The sequence below is a fragment of the Schistocerca serialis genome, chromosome 4 (genome assembly GCF_023864345.2).
Source record: "Schistocerca serialis cubense isolate TAMUIC-IGC-003099 chromosome 4, iqSchSeri2.2, whole genome shotgun sequence".
NCBI lineage: Eukaryota > Metazoa > Arthropoda > Insecta > Orthoptera > Acrididae > Schistocerca > Schistocerca serialis.
In genome coordinates, this window is record NC_064641.1 from 365,405,554 (window position 1) to 365,422,740 (window position 17,187).

The window sequence follows — 17,187 nt, forward strand, 5'->3', positions numbered from 1 at the left end:
GAGTATTAGGGAATGATTGACAAGAATGGAGGAAAGAAATACAGTAGAAGAAGAATGGGTAGCTTTGTGAGATGAAATAATGAAGGTAGCAGAGGCTCAAGTAGGTAATAAGACGAGAGCTAGTAGAAATCCTTGGGTAACAGAAGAGATACTGAATTTAATTGCTGAAAGGAGAAAATATAAAAATGCAGTAAATGAAGATGGACCGGAAGTGCAAAATGGCTAAGCAGGGATGGCTAGAGGAGGACAAATGTAAGGATTTATAGGGCGCATATCACTAGGGGTAAGATAGACACTGACAGCCTTTGGAGAGCCAGTCCTAACAAAACTCTACCATCTGGTGAGCAAGAGGTATGAGACAGGAGAAATACCCTCAGGCTTCAAGAAGAATATAATAATTCCAATTCCAAAGAAAGCAGGTGTTGACAGATGTGAAAATTACCGAACTATCAGTCTAATAAGCCACAACTGCAAAATATGACACAAATTCTTTACAGACGAATGGAGAAACTGGTAGAAGCCGACCTCGTGGAAGATCAGTTTGGATTCCGTAGAAATGTTGGAACACATGAGGCAAAACTGACCCTACAACTTATCTTAGAAAATAGATTAAGGAAAGGGAAACCTACGTTTCTCGCATTTGTAGACTTAGAGAAAGCTTTTGACAATGTTGACTGGAATAATCTCTTTCAAATTCTGAAGGTGGCAGGGGTAAAATACAGGGAGTGAAAGGCTATTTACAAGTTGTACAGAAACCAGATGGCAGTTATAAGAGTCGAGGGGCATGAAAGGGAAGCAGTGGTTGGGAAGGGAGTGAGACAGGGTTGTAGCCTATCCCCGATGTTATTCAATTTGTATATTGACCCAGCAGTAAAGGAAACAGAAGAAAAATTCGGAGTAGGAATTAAAATCCATGGAGAAGAAATTAAAACATTGAGGTTCGCCGATGACATTGTAATTCTGTCAGAGACAGCAAAGGACCTGGAAGAGCAGCTGAATGGAATGGACAGTGTCTTAAAAGGAGGATATAAGATGAACATCAACAAAAGCAAAATGAGGATAATGGACTGTAGTCGAATTAAATCGGGTGATTCTGTGGGAATTAGATTAGGAAATGAGACACTTAAAGTAGTAAAGGAGTTTTTCTATTTGGGGAGCAAAATAACTGATGACGGTCAAAGTAGAGAGGATATAAAATGTAGACTGGCAATGGCAAGCAAAGTGTTTCTGAAGAAGAGAAATTTGTTAACATCGAGTATAGATTTAAGTGTCAGGAAGTCGTTTCTGAAAGTATTTGTATGGAGTGTAGCCATGTATGGAAGTGAAACGTGGACGATAAATAGTTTAGACAAGAAGAGAATAGAAGCTTTCAAAATGTGGTGTTACAGAAGAATGCTGAAGATTAGATTGGTAGATCACATTACTAATGAGGAGGTATTGAATAGAATTGGAGAGAAGAGAAATTTGTGGCACATCTTGACTAGAAGAAGGGCATATTCTGAGGCATCAAGAGATCACCAATTTAGTTTTGGAGGGTAGTGTGGAGTGTAAAAATCGTAGAGGGAGACCAAGAGATGAATACACCAAACAGATTCAGAAGGATGTAGGTTGCAGTAAGTACTGGGAGATGAAGAAGCTTGCACAGGATAGAGTAGCATGGAGAGCTGCATCAAACCAGTCTCTGGACTGAAGACCCCAACAACAACAACAACATGTCAAATACTTTTTGAAGTTTTGATATGCACTGAAGCACAATTTTGTCAGTACTCCACTGGGTAACGGCGTCATGGTCAAAACCCAATAGTGGATTTTATGAATGAACAGTTTAGCAGCCAAAGGCAACCACTATATCATTTAAAAATTTTACAAGTTTGTGAATCACAGCCATGAAAAGCTTCTTCCATTTGAAAATATTTACAGGATTGTGAAAATGTAACAAGACAGTACCAAGCAAGCTTCTGATTTTCCCTTCCCCACAGCTTAGGCAGTCTTCAAAAAAATATGAAAATCATGCCATTTCACATGTAGAGTTTCTCAAACTATTCTCAAAAAGGAACCACTAATAATGCTTACAACACTACAGGTATTTTCCCAGAATTCCTCCTATGAGTTCCTACCAGGCAGCTTTTCTCTTGATTATTAAATCTGTGGGTTTTTTTTTTTTTTGCCATTAAGCTACGTGGATGTTAGAGTCTATAATAATGTCTAAGTTAGGTGAGATTACAACACATGCCCACAAGTAGAGTTATCAAACTCTATAGTAATGAGAAAATTAAATAATCATACACCTTCCACTCTGCGGAGGTAAGTAGTAAAACAGTGCACATTACAGACAGGTGAAAAATTAGGTAAATAATCTGATATGAAAATTGCATTTGACAAGCAATCATCTTCACTGCTTTCAACAGCACAATTAATATTCTTTACCTCATTGAATTTGCACAACATGCACAGAATATCCATACCATCGCCAAGTGCTGTGTAGAGAGCATTCTGAAAACTTAAACTTAAGAACATTGAATTTTGTACTGTTCTGTGAAGCTGCACTTGGTCTCAACAGACATTTCATTTCAAATTTTGGAGTAGTATAAATCCAAATCTGTGTATTCACTTCTTGAAAGTCTGTTACGAAACAGGCAATGAATGTTTGCATCAATCAACTTTCACCCACTTTTTTACCAAGACCTTCCAATTCTGTGACCTTTCTGTGTGTTTGTCAATCTGCTACCATCTTCCAATGTCACAAGAAAACATACTTTTAACATATTTTTCTGCATAAACATTTTCAACTTAACAGTCCTTTCAGTTGTCTTACCTATTATATCCAGGTTATTAAACTGGATAGAAGCAACTTGAAGTGCTTCTCCACTGCCTTCATTGGATGGACAACTGGCACTAACAAGCAGAATTTCAACAGTAATGAGTGCTTCTGCATCCAACGGCTCCATAGTGATGGATGGTGGCCTTGCAGGTAGTGGTGGGGAAGTGATATGAGGTGGGGATGATGGCACACCATACGTAGGTGAAGCAGCTGTAAACCAGAAGAACTTGATTAATTTTTGATATGCTTTCAAGTTCTTTTCAAATATAAACCAATACAATTCATTAGATAAGACCAGATTCATTTTTTGCTCCACAGACCCAAAAATGTGATGATTCTCATGGATGTGGAACATGTCAGAAAGTATAACATACGAAACATAAAACATTTGAATATAATACTTAGTACCCCGATCACATGCCAAGAGATTGTCAAAATATGTGAATACATTACATAAATGGGAACTGCTAATATTTTAAGAATTAATACACTGTCAGAATGAAACATTGTTAAATTTATTAAACACAGAATATCTAATCTTGACTGTTGTGATCAAGTGCTGTCAAAACTGAAGCCGAACAGACATTTTTACTTAAGCTTGTCTAACAGTCCCTGTTAAGATATTCATCTACAGAAAATAAGGAGTTGCCTGTTGCCTATCTAAAAGTTTTTTAAACTCTGTTCAAACCATACTTCAACCATATTTTTAAAAGTTGCTGGCAATTTATTGAAAATGTGTGTTCCTGAATATTGGACCCCTTTTTGGACCAAGGTAAGTGATTTTAGGTCTTGTTCTCAAGGGAATTCAATGTCTTAAACCATTACTATAATAGAAATTCCATACCGTGGAGGGAAAAAATAGGAAAGATAGCTACTTACCTGCAGCTGATTGATGCACAGTGTGCAACCAAGCACACACTCACATGCCCACACCTATGCGCAAGTGCGCGAATGCACACACACACACACACTCACACACACACACACACACACACACACACACACACACACACACACACACACACACACACACAAAAAAAAAAAGAGAGAGAATACATTTCACTATCTTGGGGTGGGGGGGGGGGGGAGGAGGAGGGGTGTTGCAGGCTCGCAACACATCAATCAAATATTTACTTACAATATTTTATTTTTTAAATAACAGAGTCAAGCTAATAATTCAAAAGAAGTAAACACAGAAATATCAACAATGCACTAACATATAAAAACTACCAGCAGAAAAGGAAAAATATCAGTCAATCAGCTTTTGAATTGAACTGTCAACCTTATATCCTCCCACAAAAAGATGAGCAAAATGTGAGCTTTGGGTTGTTTATAATTAACTATTACATAGTAAAATATTAAAAAACACACTGAGAAATGAGGATTAAGGTTGAAGAAACAAGAGTAAAACTTATTTATTCAGTATAATAAAAAACACTAAAATGAAAATAAGGAATGGGCAAAATTGAAATATTTTCAAGAAGCTAATACCACAACATTTAAAACATTGTAGTTACATGTCTTTACAAGTCTCTAAGCAGAATAAAACTTTAACATGTTACAATCTCTCACTTACAGTTTCAAATGCAGCACAGAATATCCTATGATGCTGTAGAAACATAATGCAGAAACATTAACCATAGGATGCTTGATTATTTGCTTAATGAGTTCCATTTGGCAACAGACTTTTCACTGAAATGCAGTTTCATAGCATTATCACTGGGTAATATCTATTGAATTTCTATGTTTGTTGCAAGCTCTGGAGCAGCAGCCACCACAAGTTGAACTATCTGGTACGCGTACATTACTTGTGGTCACACTCTCATTCAGTTTCCATACTGCTGGAGTGGTGGGATATTACACACTGCTTGCGACAAGCACATAAATAATTTTCAATCTGGTACCAACTTGCCTATGACAGAACAACTAATCATTTTTCTGAACTTATCACATTAACTGTTTGTCAGTCTCACTTTCACACAGTATGCTCCACAAAGAAAGCCATCCTAGACTTCACAAATTTAAGCTCTAGCAGGGCTAAAGAAGAAAAATTATTCTGTTGGTATGCTACCCCGCTAAAGTCTTTGATTGTTTGGATCATAAAATTCCACTTGTCAAAACTAATGTACGGCACTAACAATATCCCTCTTGTGTGGATGGAGTGTTACTTTCATGAAAGAAAGCAGTGTGTCACAATGGAAAGCTGTGTCCCAGCATGAAACTAACTTCATAGCTTGGAAATATAACATGTGGAGTCCCGTAAGTGTTGTTACTGGATGGATTCTTATTCTTATGCTACATAAATGACCTTCCCAAGTTTAAAAAATGCTGCCGATACAAGCATATTAATTAATGGTCTAAAGTCAACCTCATGAAATACACCTCAGATGATAGCTGTAAAGGCCTACAACCGATGGACCATGAACAGTTGCCTTCATTTCATGAAAACTCCTATTACACAACTCTAAATGTAGCTTTAGTGTTTCGTGACTGAGGGGAAACAACACGCTACAACTGAAGTGTGTAGATAGCCAAGAAAAACTGTATGTTTATTAAGCATAAAGAACAGAACACTACGACAGTTTCTCATGACATGAGTTGCTCTACTTGGATCAGTCTGACAGCCTATGAGCAAGGCCTTGGGTGGCAGTATAGGTGTAGTGTGCTTGAGGATAGACAAACCCGACGTATATGAGGTCATCCGCAATGGTGAGCCTAGGGTGCTCACAGCTGGGCTAAGTCCCTGGATCCATCACCAATAGCGAGCGTAGGGTACTCAATGATGAATCAAGTCTGCCGATGCTGCAATGAAACGCTCCTCATTGGCTCTGTGAAGTATACTCCTGTCAATGGACTGCTAGGCGCAGCCAGGGTAAAGAACACAGTGTGATGTAAGCATGAAGTATGAACGACTGATGGGTTGCTAAACACAGTGGAGTGTGAACTTGTTGCTGAGCAGTTCAAAAGCAACCTAAATATTTGTCCGGCAGAAGGATATTAGCAGAGGCACATGACATGTGGAAAGGAGAGTATGCCATGATGGCTGCTGTTTGTGGTGATGCTTAACTTCTGGCACTGAGTCTGGCACCACAAGGTATCGTGGCGGATGCTGAAGGTGTGAGTGTTCGATTGTTTTCATTTAATCTCCACAGGAAGTGTTGTTAAAGGCTGAACGCGGACACACCAAGTAGAAAAATTGGAGTTCTGCAAGCACTTTGCAGAAGCTTGTCACAATGAATGAAAGCAAAAGCAACAGATGTAGACCTTTTAGGTCACAGCCACAGATATGATTTGCTGTGCAGAACTACGAAGTACCCACCATGTATGGTAGTTCCTGCATTGTTTAGGAAAGACATTTTGCAATAGGCCCATGATCATCTGTTGGCGGGTGATGGAGGATGTACAATGACCAACAGACAGACATGCAGCAGAAAAGTTTTGGTGGAGAACCAGAAAGCAAGCTATTGACCACTAAATGAAAGACCATTTGGGATGTGTGCAAAGAGCAGATCTGAGTTACTGACAAGTGCCATTGCAAAGATTATCAGAAGTGACAAAACACTTTGAAATGCTTGGTTTATATACTCTTGGACTTTTTCATAGGACATAGGATCAATGGAGAGACGTCTACAGACGTTAAAGTAACCTCTGGTGTGCCACAGGGGAGTGTTATGGGACCATTGCTTTTCACAATATATATAAATGACCTAGTAGATAGTGTCGGAAGTCCCATGCGGCTTTTCGCGGATGATGCTGTAGTATACAGAGAAGTTGCAGCATTAGAAAATTGTAGCGAAATGCAGGAAGATCTGCAGCGTGTAGGCACTTGGTGCAGTGTGTGGCAACTGACCCTTAACATAGACAAATGTAATGTATTGCGAATACATAGAAAGAAGCATCCTTTATTGTATGATTATATGATAGCGGAACAAACACTGGTAGCAGTTACTTCTGTAAAATATCTGGGAGTATGCGTGCGGAACGATTTGAAGTGGAATGATCATATAAAATTAATTGTTGGTAAGGCGGGTACCAGGTTGAGATTCATTGGGAGAGTCCTTAGAAAATGCAGTCCATCAACAAAGGAGGTGGCTTACAAAACACTCGTTCGACCTATACTTGAGTATTGCTCATCAGTGTGGGATCCGTACCAGATCGGTTTGACGGAGGAGATAGAGAAGATCCAAAGAAGAGCGGCGCGTTTCGTCACAGGGTTATTTGATAAATGTGACAGCGTCACGGAGATGTTTAGCAAACTCAAGTGGCAGACTCTGCAAGAGAGGCGCTCTGCATTGCGGTGTAGCTTGCTCGCCAGGTTTCGAGAGGGTGCGTTTCTGGATGAGGTATCGAATATATTGCTTCCCCCTACTTATACCTCCCGAGGAGATCACGAATGTAAAATTAGAGAGATTAGAGCGCGCACGGAGGCTTTCAGACAGTCGTTCTTCCCGCGAACCATACGCGACTGGAACAGGAAAGGGAGGTAATGACAGTGGCACGTAAAGTGCCCTCCGCCACGCACCGTTGGGTGGCTTGCGGAGTGTAGATGTAGATGTGAACAGCTGGTAACAAATATATTCTAATGATAACAAATCATTTTTCCCATTAATAGCAATGATAGCGATTCGAGACCAGTGAGCAAGCACAGTCGCAAACGCAATGGTTAATAGTTGGATACTAACATTTTATGTTCCTGATACTGTAATTACAGATCACAGTACAAATTTTATGTCAGACCTTTTGAAGCAGTTCATCACCTGCTTTGTACCTGAGAACTTCAACCTAGTCCTTCCTTTACACAAGCGAATAGTCGTACTAAATGGATTTACCATACAATTTCACATATAATAAGCCGTTACACTGGTAGTCAATTGGGATACATATTTGCAATATGTCGTCTCAGAATATAATTCAAAAATAGAAAGTAGTGCAGGGCTGTCACCAAATGAGATGAATGGCACCATCTCCTTTCAAGGTTCTGAAACCTAAAAATTCAGAGCCAATGATGCATCAATGAAGAAGTTCATGATATGAATAAGAAAACTTTGGGAGAAGATCAAACAAGTGAATACAAAAGCACACAAACGTCAAGAGAACATGGGGCAACACACAGGGAAATTACTGTTTTATCAAGTAAATCAGAGGGTATTGGTAACTAACCTATACCCAAGAATAGGAAGAACGAGAAAGTTTTTAAGTAAGTACAAGGGTCCACATCGTGTGACAGGGATGACATCGCCAATGAATGTGAAGATATAGTTTCCGATGAAAACATCGGTTATTCATGTAGGCCAAGTCAAACCCTTTAGTGGACCGGCACACACATTGCCATAGATTCCTAAACCACCAGTGTTATGGAAGACAAACTCTAGGAAGGCAAAGAAGCTAGGCCTTAAAAATGTTCAGTGTTCTTATAGCATACCATATCCATTAAGACCACATGTTAACTGTGTACATCTGTTTTTGTTTAAACCACTGGGATTTACATTGTTTTGTTTTGGGGGTTTTGCTCTTGATTAGGCTAGATAGTTTAATGAGTTCATATTGTGTAGTGTACAGAAGAATTTTGTTGTGCACTGAAGCTTTTGTAAGGAGGGCGGGAAAATGACAAGAAATCTCTTTCACTCAGGTGGCACGCCAGGCACCCAGGAATAACACAGTAACTTGGTGCTCTTACAACTCGTAGATTGGGGGATAGGGAGTGAATTAAAGAACCTCTCTCTTGAATTTGGAGTTGCATTCTAAAGACAGTGCGACATCCTATTAAACAGTCATCGGTGGACACCCGGTTTAACTCAGAATGAATGGAAGATGAGAAATGAGGTGCATTGTTTAGAAGACACTCTTGGGACTTGCAAAAAGAAGCAGAGGAGGAATATCACTGACTGCAACCATCTTATACGAAGCCAAGGTAACAGTTGAAGCAGGTAACTGACTGGTGTGAAGGACACTGACTTGGAAAATGAGAGGATGGATAAACACATTTGGACACCTTTTCAAGATAGTATTTCAAACAGCAGATGATGAAGATATCTGAAATTTAAATAACACACTGCGCCAGGTACAAGGAGTAAGGCGGACCGACATTACCATTCAAGTGAGAAAAATTAAGATGAAACCAGCTGAGGTCGGTAGATAATTGTAGCCAGATTGTTACAGATTTTGACAGATGGTATCAATATGCACAATTGGAGACAGTAACATTGCAGGAATCTGTTTTCCACGCCATACATGCCATTTCTGTAACTGAATTATGGCATTTAGTGGGAATAAATGATGGTAACTTTGCATTATTTTACCACACATCAGTAGTTGAAGTGGTGACAGGTTGAGTGTGTTTAGGTGTGTCAATATGTTTTCCAGTAGTAGGTTTAAACACCTGGTATCAATGTTTTATTGTATACCCTTAAGCTGTGAAGTGGAGCATGGTACGAAAATGAGTACAAGTATTCACTAGCGAAGTACCAGAATGGTCTGGACTGGCATGCAAGCATGTGAGGTACAGCTGTTCCTGGGGAAATCCAAAGCAATTGAGTGTTGGAGGGAAGTATTAACCCCTTATCCACGTTTCTATAGGTTGATTGTATGTTGGACATATTCGTTATACACTCCAGAGAAGCCACAGGGTACGTCTAAAATGGAGTTTAAAAAGGGGGGGGGGGGGGGGGGGGGGGACTTAATAAATGGAATGGTTTGCAATAAAGCTGGATGAAATTTACGCTTACCAGGAACAGTTATGGGTACAGCAGTAATTCAGTTACCCTTTGCTGTTATGGCCAGAGCTGTTAGAGATACTGCCAATCCAAAACCTGATCTTTTTAAATAATACCCTAAACTCTGTTATCACATCCAACAGTACTACGAGAAGCAGCATAGTCAGGTTATAATCAGAAGCATTTCAGCTACGAGTGCTATAGTGGTTCTGCCTGTCATTTGTGTAATTTTCTCCATGACATTCTCAAAAACATAACAAAAAGCACTTATGACAAAAAATGTAGTACTCAACAAAAGGAAGCTTGATAATTTGAGAAAGAAGAACCAGCTACCTATAAATAAATGCATATATAAGAACAGTAACCCTATAAATATTTTCCAAGAGTTGTAAATACAACTGACATTCAATTGAATCACGATATAAGGGCACTGCTAAAAAGAGCGTGAAGCGTAGTCTAAATCCAAAAACGAATCACAACAAAATAAAAGACACCATATGCACACTAAAGATAGCTGCAGACTTTGCAGAACCTAACGATGCTGGAACAAGCAGTACAAGACTACAAGGCTAGTAAAATTACACAAAAACACATAGGCCACTAAAGCAGCAAATAAAAATAATTTTACAATAAATATAGTTAAATCCACCAATAACAAACTTAAAGAAGAGTATAAATTACACACACTTTAATTCTTTGCAAACAATCACATACATGAAGTCCATGTTGACCCAACACCAAAATTCCATGCTAAAATAAGAAAATGCCTCAATAACAGTAACTTCCTCTCCACTAACAAGGAACAATCTCCAGAGGTGGGATTGAGTTTTTGAAACCATTTATACGGTGATGATGGTTAGGGCCCCAGGTATCTCACGCTCTAGACATTCACCCAGGTGGATCCTCTTTTGCAAATAATCAAGATTTTTACAATGATGTTCTAGAACCTTAAAATAGCAGTTGTACATACAGTGGTGTTGTATCATAGTACGTAGTGTTTGAGCTAACTCAATTAATTGGTTTAAATATACTTTTTTTTTAATTTCTAATCCTTGGCATGTCATTTTAATCATCATATTAACTTCTTCATTTGCTCTTATTTTTCTTCCTATCATTTTGTTTTCATTTTGAATATTTTTGCATGTGATTGTAATTATCTTCTATATTAATTTCAATTTAATTTCTTCCACTTGGTCATCTCATATTTTTGTCCATGTTACTGCATTCATTATGTATATTCTTCATTTGGAACATTTATTTATAAACCATTTTTACCATTTATATCTTCATCTGTGTTATTTTGTTCACAGTCCAACAGGAACTTGGGTTTTGAATTTTCATATGTCAATTACCATCCAAAAAAATGTACTACTTGTACAAAACGTAAAATACATTTTTGACATCACTGCACAGCCACTATAAATGGATTACTTCATCTTCTCCTTTTAAACCAATAGATCAGCATTTTCAAACGTTTAAATAGTGTGATAGCTGTTTTCATTGATTTAAACTCATCCAATGTGCCTAAAACAAAAGTTTTATGTACAGGAAGCGAAGCTACATCCATCTCTGCAGATAGTTTCTCAGTAAAACTTCTACTTTTGTGTAAAAAGCTGAAAGCCACAGTTTTGGGATTTACTCGTGTTCTCTCTCTCTCTCTTTCAATTTTGAGGCAATTATTCAGCAAAAAAATTTGATTTTTCAACATCTTTTAGTCACTTATAACAACTTGATAGTAAACTGGTTTTATTATCATTATTACCCATACTTATTGTGGTACTCCTCAAATAAGTAAACTACCAGGCATATTTTGAAAAGTTCACAGGGAAGAATGTAGTCACTGCTCAGTTTATATTTGGAGTGTTTTAAGATATGGGTTGCTGCATACTAAATACAGTTAACATATCAAAAAAAAATTGAACCATGGAAGAAGGGCAATATCTCTTTCCAGTCCCCAGTAAATAACATATATTTTGACATTTGATCACTATGAGCTATAACATGCAGCAGTCAACATCATGGTCATGCAGTAGGCGTATTTGTGACATACATTTCTCTTTCATATCCCGAAGTCAGTTGCAATCACATTCTCAGTTAGTACTGCATTAAGAGCTATTTTCATTTTTCAAACTAGGAGCAGACAGCTGCAGATCCATTGGTTGAGCTAGCTATATACCGTGTACATAAATTTTTCCTGTCTACACTAACAGTTTCATTTGTGAAACATTCAGTAACTATTTTCAGTCACATAATGTCCAACAAATGGTGTGTGTTAGAGCAAGCAGTGAATGAGAAATGGGATTTTGCTATTGATATAACCCAAGTCTTCTGCATTTTGGATGTTTTACACTTATCTATCTCCTTATCTATTTTATGCTAACATACACTTAAGCATCAAAGACTTATATAGGCATGCATATTCAAATAGAGGGGTATGTAAACAGGCAGAATACGGTGCTGCAGTCGGCGACGTCTATATAGGACAACAATTGTCCGGCGCATTGTTAGACCGGTTACTGCTGCTACAATGGTAAGGCATCAAAATTTAAGTGAGTTTGGACCTGGTGTTATAGTCGGCGCATGAACGATGGGACACAGCATCTCCAAGGTAGCGATGAACTAGCGATTTTCCCGTACAACCATTTCACGGGTGTACCTTGAATATCAGGAATCTCTGACATTGAAGTGGTCGGAAAAAGATTCTGCAAGAATAGGACCAACAATGACTAAAGAGAATCGTTCAAAATATCAGAAGTGCAACCCTTCCACAAATTGCTGCAGATTTCAACGCTGGACCATTAAGAAGTGTCAGTGTGTGAACCACTCAATGAAACACCATCAATATGGGCTTTCAGAGCCAAAGGTCCACTCGTGTACTCTTGATGACTGCACAACACAAAGCTTTATGCCTCACCTGGACCCATCAATACCGACATTGAACTGTTGATGACTGATGTGCCTGGTCAGACGAGTCTCGTTTCAAATTGCATTGAGTGGATGGACATGTACGGGTATGGAGGCAACCTCATGAATCCATGGACACTGCTTGTCAGCAGGGGACTGTTCAAGCTGGTGGAAGCTCTGTGATGGTGTGGGGCATGTGCAGTTGGAGTGATACTGGACCCTGATACATCTACATCGACTCTGACAGATGATTTAAGCATCCTGTCTGATCACCTGCATCCATTCATCCGACAGACTTGGGCAATTCCAGCAGGACAATGCATCAACACACATGTCCAGAATTGCTACAGAGTGGCTCCAGGAACACTCTTCTGAGTTTAAACACTTCCGCTGGTCACGAAACCCGCCAGGCATGAACATTATTGAGTATATGTGGCATGCCTTGTATTGTGCTATTCAGAAGAGTTGTCACCCCCTCGTACTCTTACGGATTTATGGACAGCCCTGCTGCTTTCATGATGTCAATTCCCTCCAGCACTACTTCAGAAATTAGTTGAGTCTATGCCAAATGGTATTGTGGCACTTCCGCATGCTCACAGAGGCCCTACACACTATTAGCCACGTGTACCAGTTTCTTCGGCTCTTCAATGTGTTATGTTGAATTTACCATATTTTTTCCCTTTTTTCAACCATAATGGATGTACCCATCATCATCTTCACTGCTGAACGTTTACGAGTTACAAAAGATCAAGCATATTAATATCTTCATCTGGTGAAGACTACATATTCCGATTCATTCATAGCACAACTGTCCCACATGTCTCTGACAGCACCATTTCAGTGTGAATTGCCCATGTCCCATCTGTACTACATCCCTAACTCGCTGTGCCACGTCATGCCAATTCTGTGTGAATTGGGGCGTGGGCTGCTACAGAGTAGAGAAATATGCCAAACCAGCAGTAGCAACATGCATTAATAACACAGGCCACTCTTTGAAAACTGAAGACAACTTGGAAATATCACACAAAATCAAAATAAGTAAAAGAATGGACATGATGGAAGAAATTGAAATTTTAACTCGTAATACAAAAAATTGTGATAATATTCTTAATCAGACAACTGAATTTGAAAACTCAAAATTCTTCAAAAACCTTAAAGCAATACTAATGCAATAGATTAAAGATGTACTAGTGTGAATCATATGACTACCAGATCATCAGTACTGTAAATAACACTGAAAGAAACAATCGATATTCATCCACACACTGATGGGGCACCATATTGTATTTATGATAGACTGTTTACTTCTATGGAGAAATGACTGTGTAGTGAAAGTGCATCAAAAAACAATGTTAAAATAAGCAGGGCAATAGTGTAATGTTGAACAACAGCTCCGTCAGTGCATCAATGATGTAGATGAAGCTTTGAGATGTCAGAATCTACATATAAAAATTATATCACACGAGTAAGCATAAACGTCTGATGATGAGCAAATCATGCTCAAAAGGCATTGCAATGAGTTAAATAAAACATATAATAAATAACTTAATTAATGGAAATGGTAGCAGAAAAACACAAATAATTATTCACGTAGTCATAGTTCCTACTAAACTTAGTCTGTGTGGCTACAGTTAATAATAATAAAATAATAATAATATCAATTTAAGAAAATTCTTTCTAGAACGAGCAGAAACTAGCAAAATACAAAAAGCAATCACTCATATAAATACATCGGCTACACCACTGCAATTTCATAACCACTTCTACAACCCTTTAGATCACATAACATCAACAGATACGAAGAAAGTAAATTGGAAAAAGAAAACACTACATGGCAAGCACCCGTATCATCTAACACAGCCACACATCGATCAAGACGCATCCAACACATGGCTAAGAAAAGGCAACATATACAGTGAGACGGAAGGATTCATGATTGCAATACAGGATCAAACAATAAACACCAGATATTACAGTAAGAATATTATTAAAGATCCCAATACCACAATAGATAAGTGCAGACTTTGCAAACAACAAATAGAAACAGTAGATCACATCACAAGTGGGTGTACAATACTAGCAAATACAGAATACCCCAGAAGACATGACAATGTAGCAAAAATAATACATCAACAGCTTGCCTTACAACATAAATTTATAAAACAACATGTTCTCACATACAAGTATGCACCATAAAATGTACTGGAGAATGAGGAATACAAATTATACTGGAACAGAACCATTATAACAGATAAAACAACACCACACAACTAATCAAAATATCCATACCCAATACAACAAATATACAAAAGAAAACAGGAGAAAAAATTGAAAAATACATCCAACTGGCTGAGGAAGTCAAGGACATGTGGCATCAGGATAAAGTTGACATCATACCAATTATATTATCAACTACAGGAGTCATACCACACAATATCCACCAGTACATCAATGCAATACAGCTACATCCAAACTTATATATACAACTACAGAAATCCGTAATTATTGATACATGTTCAATTACCCGAAAGTTCCTAAATGCAATATAACATATACCGTACAGTTAAAAGGAAGTCACGCTTGATCAAGACAAAATACTTTACTTTCTCAGACGTTAAGCCTGGTTAAAAATGGAAAGTGACGCGGACCTTGATCAAGCGTCACTTCCTTTTAACTGTATGGTATGTGTTATATTGCATTTAGGAACTTTCGGGTAATTGAACATGTATCAATAATTACAGATTTCTGTACTTGTATATATAAGTTTGGATGTAGCTGTATTGCATTGATGCACTGGTGGATATTGTGTGGTATGACTCCTGTAGTTGACAGTATAATTGGTATAATGTCAACTTTATCCTGATGCCACATGTCCTTGACTTCCTTAGCTAGCTGGATGTATTTTTCAATTTTTTCTCCTGTTTTCTTTTGTATATTTGTTGTATTGGGTATGGATATTTCGATTAGTTGTGTTAATTACTTCTTTTTGTTGGTGAGTATGATGTCAGGTTTGTTATGTGGTGTTGTTTTATCTGTTATAATCGTTCTGTTCCAGTATAATTTGTATTCATCATTCTCCAGTACATTTTGTGGTGCATACTTGTATGTGGGAACATGTTGTTTTATAAGTTTATGTTGTAAGACAAGCTGTTGATGTATTATTTTTGCTACATTGTCATGTCTTCTGGGGTCTTCTATATTTCCTAGTATTGTACATCCACTTGTGATGTGATCTACTTTTTCTATTTGTTGTTTGCAAAGTCTGCATTTATCTGTTGTGGTACTGGGATCTTTAATAATATGCTTGCTGTAATATCTGGTGTTTATTGTTTGATCCTGTATTGCAATCATGAATCCTTCCGTCACACTGTATATATTGCCTTTTCTTAGCCATGTGTTGGATGCGTCTTGATCGATGTGTGGCTGTGTTAGATGATACGGGTGCTTGCCATGTAGTGTTTTCTTTTTCCAATTTACTTTCTTCATATCTGTTGATGTTATGTGATCTAAAGGGTTGTAGAACTGGTTATGAAATTGCAGTGGTGTAGCCGATGTATTTATAAGAGTGATTGCCTTGTGTATTTTGCTAGTTTCTGCTCGTTCTAGAAAGAATTTTCTTAAATTGTCTACCTGTCCATAATGCAGGTTTTTTATATCTATAAATCCCCTTCCTCCATCCTTTCTGCTTAATGTGAATCTTTCTGTTGCTGAATGTATGTGATGTATTCTATACTTTTGGCATTGTGGTCGTGTAAGTGTATTGAGTGCTTCTAGGTCTGTGTTACTCCATTTCACTACTCCAAATGAGTAGGTCAATATTGGTATAGCATAAGTATTTATAGCTTTTGTCTTGTTTCTTGCTATCAATTCTGTTTTCAGTATTTTTGTTAGTCTTTGTCTATATTTTTCTTTTAGTTCTTCTTTAATATTTGTATTATCTATTCCAATTTTTTGTCTGTATCCTAGATATTTATAGGCATCTGTTTTTTCCATCGCTTCTATGCAGTCGCTGTGGTTATCCAATATGTAATCTTCTTGTTTAGTGTGTTTTCCATTGACTATGCTATTTTTCTTACATTTGTCTGTTCCAGAAGCCATATTTGTATCATTGCTGAATACTTCTGTTATCTTTAGTAATTGGTTGAGTTGTTGATTTGTTGCTGCCAGTAGTTTTAGATCATCCATGTATAACAGATGTGTGATTTTGTGTGGGTTTGTTCCAGTAATATTGTATCCATAATTTGTATTATTTAGCATGTTGGATAGTGGGTTCAGAGCAAGGCAGAACCAGAAAGGACTTAATGAGTCTCCTTGTTATATTACACGCTTAATCTGTATTGGCTGTGATGTGACATTATTTGAATTTGTTTCGATATTAAGTGTGGTTTTCCAATTTTTCATTACTATGTTTAGGAACTGTATCAATTTAGGATCTACTTTGTATATTTCCAATATTTGTAGTAACCATGAGTGGGGTACACTATCAAAAGCTTTTTGGTAATCAATATATGCTTAGTGTAGCGACCTTTGTTTAGTTTCAGCTTGATATGTCACCTCTGCATCTATTATCAGTTGCTCTTTACATCCTCGTGCTCCTTTGCAACAGCCTTTTTGTTCTTCATTTATAATTTTGTTCTGTGTTGTATGTGTCATTAATTTCTGTGTTTATTATTATTATTATTATTATTATTATTTTGATAATTAATTATGAGTGCAGTATGAAATCATTATCATTGATTACTAAATCTC

At 37.6% G+C, this 17,187-nt stretch overlaps 1 protein-coding gene across 1 annotated transcript in view; it reads right to left on the minus strand.

Annotated features, from left to right (window-relative positions):
• The window catches only part of LOC126474166 (intermembrane lipid transfer protein VPS13D), a 525,388-nt gene that overhangs the window by 408,154 nt on the left and 100,047 nt on the right, over nt 1-17,187 (minus strand). Inside the window, exon 16 of the mRNA XM_050101624.1 lies at nt 2,816-3,031. Within this exon, the coding sequence (XP_049957581.1) occupies nt 2,816-3,031 (216 nt within the window). The remainder of the gene's footprint in view (nt 1-2,815; nt 3,032-17,187) is intronic.